General features: G+C 32.6%; 1 protein-coding gene across 1 annotated transcript in view; it reads right to left on the minus strand.

The window, feature by feature from the left end:
* The window catches only part of LOC117180480 (succinate dehydrogenase [ubiquinone] flavoprotein subunit, mitochondrial-like), a 35,944-nt gene that overhangs the window by 18,458 nt on the left and 9,699 nt on the right, over window positions 1-7,787 (minus strand). Inside the window, exon 5 of the mRNA XM_033372979.1 lies at window positions 4,676-4,814. Within this exon, the coding sequence (XP_033228870.1) occupies window positions 4,676-4,814 (139 nt within the window). The remainder of the gene's footprint in view (window positions 1-4,675; window positions 4,815-7,787) is intronic.

The following is a 7,787-nucleotide window of genomic DNA, read 5'->3' on the forward strand; positions in this document are numbered from 1 at the left end:
AAGCAAATAGAGATATAAATAGAACCGCCGAAGTGTTCCGACAGGCAATCGTGCACCTTCGAGTTTTCAAATTCAGAAGAGGAGAAATGGGTTGCGCGCGCATCCCAGGCATTTACATCGTCTCCTACCATATTCACACGGACATAGACGTGTCATAGTATTGGACCACGTCTCGTTTCAGATCTGGGATCACTGTGTCCATGACCAGCACTTACTGCTGGAGCCATCAATTAGCAAACAGCGGGAACTTAGTTGCGCACCTAATAGCAATGAAAGGTTCATTTGTGGTAGGTACACGAAAGTAGCTCTCTATTCACAGCAGGGAGCCTGCATTGGAGCCTGCCGAGCTGCTCGGCAACACTACATTAAACTAAAGAAATAAGATTTTAGTTTTGATTCACGTAGTACGGGTTGAAACAATATGAGTGAATGGAATTAGCGAAGAAATCGAATGCAGTTTGTGATCAGGCAAATTTACGTCTATTTGATCTCAATATCTGATGTTAAAGTACCGACTCCTTATAAATAAATTATAATTAGATATTCAACTAATATGTATTTTTTTACCGACTTCTGCCATCCCTTTTACAAATAATGAATTGAGATCGATAATAAACAATATAACTAGTATCTCAATCGTACCGAAACGTGTTTCTTATTTGTGCCCAAACGATTGACAACGATTGAGCATTTTGCATTTCCAATTGTTTCCAATCGGGTACTTGGAATTTGCAACGTGATGGCAGCACTTTTGTCTGGCTCTTAGATTGTTTATTTTAGTGAAAATTTTATGAATCGTTATGAGTTTTTAAATCGGTAAAAAAAGTAAGCTAATAATTTAGAAACGTGAAACTTCAGAAAAGTGATTAAAGTATTATTTCAAAATTCCAGGCTGTTATTAATTGAATAAATTGAAACAATTAAAATATAATTAATTCAACTTTATAAATTTTTAGATTATTGAAATATAAGTACTAAAAATGATGGACAAAATTCTTTCTAAATTTAACAGTAAATTTACATCAATGTCGGTGATGTTATGTTCGGTAATCCTTAGAGTATCACTTAACTTTTACCACTAATGATTGACATAAAAATAAAGTTTTCTATTATTCGCAAGGTTGCTACTAATATCGAAGAAAAATTTGGAATAATTTCCTGGTTAAAAAAAATTTACACCAGTCAATCAAATTCAAAGTTTAAATTTTTAAAGCTGAAAATTTTGTTATTTAAAGTACTTAACACTAAATTTAAAATTAAACTAATTGAAGTGGAAGTTTTTTATCACTGTGCGTTCTAAATATTTAATTAAAACATTTAAAACAGCGATTTCGAGTTCAAACGTTCAGTAATATTTGTAAAAATTACAAGCCTTCTAGAGAATTTTTATAAATAAAGCATTTGAAATTTCACAATATGGATTCAGAAGCCTTTAACTTTGTTTAATTTAAAATTATGCCATGTGAAATTTAAGCATAAAAAATGCACCTTTTTCATCTTGTTTCGATTTGATTTGAATTAGTAAAAATGCAGACTTCAAAAATAGCATTTTAAAAATCCGGCTTCTAAACTGCTTACGTTTAAACTTTATCATTTCTTAATTTTAGCATTTCAAACTCAAAGTTTCAAAAAATTCGTAAATTTAAAATTAAACTCTTATTCTTTGATATGCTAAAATGTCGAAAAACGTCCCTACGGTAACATAAGATTTTATGAAATTATGAGAATGACAACTGGATATAAAAACCAAAGATAAACTTTTTTCAGACAATTAAATAAAAAATTTAACTAAATTTACAGAAATATGTGGCCATCAATCACAATGTTTCAGGAAGGTGAGAGTATACAAAATATCTGCGCTTATGAAAGGTAAACCACTTGTTGTGATGAATTACGCACGTATTTCATTCAATTTTGAACCTAATAAAACCTAAATGAATCTAATACTATACAATTAATAATTTGAAAACTTTAAAATTAAAATATTTCATGATTAGACATTGCAAACCTAATTATTTGAACTATTCAAAATTTAATATTTTAAATATTCAAAACTAGAAATTTTCAAGAATATTAAATCAAAATTATTTATAAATTCAAAATTTTTATATTGAAAGAAACTTAAAAGGATTAGATAAGTTTTTTTTACTAAAAATGTAAAGAGTTACCTATAATTTATTTAGCCTGAGTTTCAAAATATTGGCTCCATCCTACCTTCTATAATGTTTCCAATCGTTTTCAATTGGGTATCTATTATTCTGAGTTAGAGGTTACGTTTTCACTACAGCATTTGGATTTAACCTTAATTATGTACAAGCAATTTTTACTCTGTCAAACAAACAAATTTCAACAATATGAATTAAAAAAGAAGTAAATAAACGTTTTACAATAATATATCCGCAAAAACAAACTGCCTACTGGGTAATCATACTACATGACTGTTCCCTACTGAAAATTCCTATATAGGTTCGTATATAGGAACCCACAGCGGATCCTATATAGGATCCTACATAGGAACCTATGTGTTTACCTATAGGTGCCACCTGTAGGAAGAAACATAGGATCCTATAAAGGATCCTATATAGGTTCCTGTATAGGACCCTATTTAGGATCCTGTATATGTTTCTGCACGGGACCATATCCAGATGCGCAGTACTATTTTATAGCACTTACGGCTGCGCAGAAGTTTTTTTGGTCCTCCAGGAGCATCTAGAGACATCCGTACCATTAGGTACCATGAGGTATCATTAGTTATAGGTACCATCAGTTAGGCACTATTAGGTACCTTATTAGGGAGTATCCTATACAGGCACCTATATAGGATCATATGTCCTTTCCAATAGGTGGCACCTATAGGTGAAACATATAACATCCTATCTAGAATCCTATATAGGATCCTATGTAGGTTCCTATATAGGATCATATCGGAACCTATATAGGAATTTTCAGTAGGGTAACATCGTTAAACGGTATGATCTTGAAATGTTTTTAACCCATATACTTTTGACTTTTCATTTGGTATACCGCCTATACATGGTATTTTTTGTACATAAAACTTGTGTTAAATTACTAAAAATTTAATATCTAACCAATAAACGCCTGCGCGTCATGTGTGTTACAAACTAAAACTACATATGGCATATTGCATACAAGTACATTTACTCAATTCAATCCGATTGGGAACAATTGACGCAATTAGCAACCATTTAAACCGATTCAATTTTTGATTATGTCTAATGGTTATTAATCGTGTCCAATCGATTATTTCTATGAGAGGGATAGCTTTAATAATAAAACAGTACATAACTACTACGGAGCAAAACAGTTGTCAAATTCCTGTAACGTACCCAGTAACAAGCATTGAATTCAAAAAAATTAAGAATTTATATTCCTTTGAATATGCGATTTTTCCTCCGTCTAACAATCCCCCAACAGGAACAGGAAAAGTGCAAATCCTATTCCTCTCAATCGACTTAGTAAAATTTAACGAAAGCATTTATTTAACCTATTTTTCATTATTAAATCTTTTTATAACTTATAAATTCGAAAATATTCAAATTTATATTTATTTATATTTTAATCATTTATTTAAATAATTTTAACTCTAGAGAGGCAGAGTTGAATTGGTGAGAATTAAAATTTCAGAATTTACATTCCGCATGAAGGAATTAAAACAGCTTATTACACATATTTTGTGAACTTATCAGAAGGAATTAAATAAAATCAAAATATGACCACTTCTGAGGAATATAAAATATCTCTGTGAGGTGCGTTACCGGTACAATTAGAAAGAATTAAATATATTGAAAACACGTTCTCTTTGGGAGAATAGAAAGCTATGGAAATAGAAGTGAATAAGTTTAGCAAGTATCTGTTTCTTATTGTGGCATTTTAGGCAGATGGAGAAATCGCGCATTCAAAATAATAGAATAATCTTCACTTTTGCGCTGAAATCTGAAAATATTAATTTTTCTCTATTCTACGCTTATTACAGGGTAATCAAATAATTGACACTTTTTATTTCTTTCAAAGTCGCTAAACTTCAGATTAAAAATAACCATTAACCAAAATAAGTTTCACTATTTTGCAGGACATTATAATTTTATAATTAGACATTCTATAACTTCAAAATCTGACAACTAGCAAAATTTGAACTATTTTCGATGAAAGATCGCAAATGTTCAAACATATTATATAACAGAGGCACTGCGACAAGTTACCATATTAAAAATAGTTAGAGAAATTGGAATTCCCATTCAGTTGAAATATTTATAATACTGAAAATTCACGTGTAAATAAAATGAATCCATCCAACAGATATAAGCACTATATATGTAACAGATGGCGCCAGGCAGTTTCCGCGCCCCCTTCGAATTAAGTGTATAACCTTAATTTCTCAACAAAAATACATTATTTTGATTATTTCCATGCTTCGGCGGTACTTTATCTCCTGAAAAAAGGATTTGAATTTTGGAACTTGACCCAGAGAAAAATGCGACAATCCCTTTTCGCATTACTGCATATAATCCTGTGATTCCTCTTGACGATATGAGGTTAGGAAATCCTCTCTCCGAGTGAGAAAAATATTGAAGTAAAATACACAACATATTGTGAATAAGGGAAGAAAATGTATGTTCTATGAAAATTGTACAATAAATTTGGTCAATTTACGAACCAGTTGGGTGAAACTGGACAAATTCCATATCCTGAAGAGGAAGACCAGCTCTAGATGCCATAGCGGTCCCATCGCCTGTACAAGCGTGAGCTGCCGTGCAAGAGAAATAACATCGTCCTGCCCCTCCAGTTGCTATTACCTACGTATCAAGTATGCAGATTATTTATCTGATAGGCGATGGCCTCGTACGGTACCGGTCACGAGTATGAAACAACTTGTTTTTCCATATTTGCTCCTTCGCAACAATTTTAACGTTTTGTTAACTTTTAAAAATCATCAACATTTATCAACCCTGGAGGACCGATGGAACCGAATGGAGCCTCTACAAAGTACCCGTAAAGACCCCATTGGGTCCCCATCCGGTTCCTTCATAAAAAACCAAACAGAAACAGCAAAATCCGCTTTTAAATTGTTAAAATTTGGATTCTACGTTAAAATTTGCATTGGAAACTCAAGAAGTAATCGCAATACTTTTTCTTACAGCGTTAAAAACTTTAAAAAATAAAATACCTGTCATTTACTTGGGCCTAAGGCGCCTTCGCGTACATCTTCTTTCAGTTACAGTTAATAAGAGTTCCGCCGGTGAATTTCGTCTGGATGCTAGCGCCACGCAGTGAAAACCTCAGACAACAACAAAGCGATGCAAGTTAGATAGAAGTTTATTTTTAAACTTCGCGCGCAACATACTATTTGAACTATTATGGATGCGCTGGAAGTCACCTTCAGCAGAAGTTAATTACAAATTTTACATTTTTAAGGCTGCAAAAAAAATATCGCGATTACTCCATGAGTTTCTAATAGAAAATTTAACGTAGAATCCGAATTTCAACTGTCTACACGTTGACCTTGCTGTTTTTTTTTAGTTTTTTAAGAAGGAACCGAATGGGGTCTTTACGGGTACTTTATAGAGGCCCCATTCGGTTCCTTCGGTCCGCCAGGGAATGATCTTGAACTTACCGAAAGGAGCCTCTGCAAAGTACCCGTAAAGACCCCATTGGGTCCCCATTCAGTTCCTTTTTAAAAAACTAAAAAAAGCAGCAAGATCAACTTATTAACTGTTGACATTCGGATTCTACGTTAAAATTTGCATTGGAAACTCACGGAGTTATCGCAATACTTTTTCTTGCAGCATTAAAAACTTTGAAAAATAAAATGCCTGTCATTTATATGGGCCGAAGGCGCCTTCAAGTGCATCCTCTTCAGTAGCAGTTATAAATGTTCCGTCGGGAACTTTAAGAATTTTGTCTGGATGCTAGCGCCACGCAGTGGAAACCTCAGACAACAACGCTGCGATGCAAGTGAGAGAATTTTATTTTTAAACTTCGCGAGCAACATACTACTTGAGCTATTATGGATGCGCTTGAAGTCACCTTCAGCAGAAGTTAATGACATTTTTTAAAAATTTTAGAGCTGCAAAAAAATTATAACGATAACTCCGTGAGTTTCTAATAGAAAATTTAATGTACAATCCAAATTTTAACAATTTAAAGATTGATCTTGCTGTTTCTTTTCAGTTTTTTAAAAAGGAACCGAATGGGGTCCCAATGGGGTCTTTATGAGTACTTTGTAGAGGCTCCTTTCGGTTCCTTCGGTCCGCCAGGGATGATAAAAAATGTCCAACGTAGAACAAGTATGTTACAATTATTTAAATATTTATTCTGCGCGTGAGAAAATAGTTTTGTAAAATAAGTTACAAAGTGTAATATACGAAGATTTCAGTAGTGTTTTTTTTTTAAATATATATGAATGTTATTTTAATTGTTATTTTAAAACAGATATGAGATGTCTTCGAATTTTCCAGCTTTTTGTTCCAAAACTTTAATTTTTTGCATATTGCATAGAAAAATGGAAAGAATGGTGATAAATTGGTACGATTTTACAGAAATTTATTTTTAAAATGATCCTAAGAACATAATGTTTATTATTTAAGTTATTATTCAAATTTTAAGGAAACAGATAGATTTGTACTATTTTTGCTTATTTCCTATTTGAGCGAAAAAGTCATTCAAAAATACCCGATAAAAAGGAGTTGCTTGGAACACATAGACGGGCAAAAACAAATTTGATATTTCAATGTCTTCAAATGCGTACAAATTGCATTTTTGTCCGAAATGCTATTGCCCTACCGACAGAAAACTCTGAGTATTCTCAAGCGAAATAGCCTGGCCCGTTTCAGTCTATAAGCAGAGTCGATTTGAATGATTTAGTCTCTGAGAAAGTCTGAGAGATTTGGATCCTTTTCAAGGTCCTTTTGATGATCTTTTTAAGAGTGGTGCGACGGTAATATAATGTTCCTTTTGTATTCGTCACGTACCGGGCGGGCAGAGTTATTTACAGTAGTTGGCCTTCGCTAACCCGGTTCTCCCTTTTTAAATTTCTCTTCAAATTATTAACATTTTTTTTTTAATTGATGAATTTTCTCACTATACTTATTTATAATTATAAATTATATACTAATATACAATTTTCTAGTTGAATTTAAAAATGTCTTTTTTGGCATATCTCATTCCATTTACGAGAAACGTTGTATTAATTCCAATTTTAATCATTCAAAAAAAGTTAGATATCTGAAATCATCGAAACCCGTAGATTCCGAATTATTATGTTTTAGGCTGTTAACTATGAAATTAAAAAAATCTACTTCCAAATTTTAATCCGAAAGCTTAACATTCAATGATATTCAATATTCAATGATACTCGGCGAATCGCCAAATTGTATGCTATGCAATGCCTTTCACGAACCAAGTATTGAAGCGTGTCAATGCCATATAATCCTGTCGACAAAATATTGAATACGCCTGTTGGGTAGTTATGACAGCGCCACTAATTTGGAACTATTGGGAAGAGATTTGAAATTGAATTCAATTTTAACAAGAAATCTTATAGTAAATAAATAATTTAAGACTTGAGTAGAATATTTCTGATTAAAATGAATTGATATTTACTGCTCTTTTTCATTAACATTGCTCCAATGACTTTGAGATACCCAAAAATTCGCGTGTCAGATGGCGCTGCTATCAAGTCAAAAGAGACATCCTACGGGCGTATAGACTCAATAAACGGTGAACTTCGCATAAACCTCGCTGTGAGGTTGCGCGCAAGATTGTATGCA

This window comes from Belonocnema kinseyi, chromosome 9 (assembly GCF_010883055.1).
Source record: "Belonocnema kinseyi isolate 2016_QV_RU_SX_M_011 chromosome 9, B_treatae_v1, whole genome shotgun sequence".
Lineage (NCBI taxonomy): Eukaryota > Metazoa > Arthropoda > Insecta > Hymenoptera > Cynipidae > Belonocnema > Belonocnema kinseyi.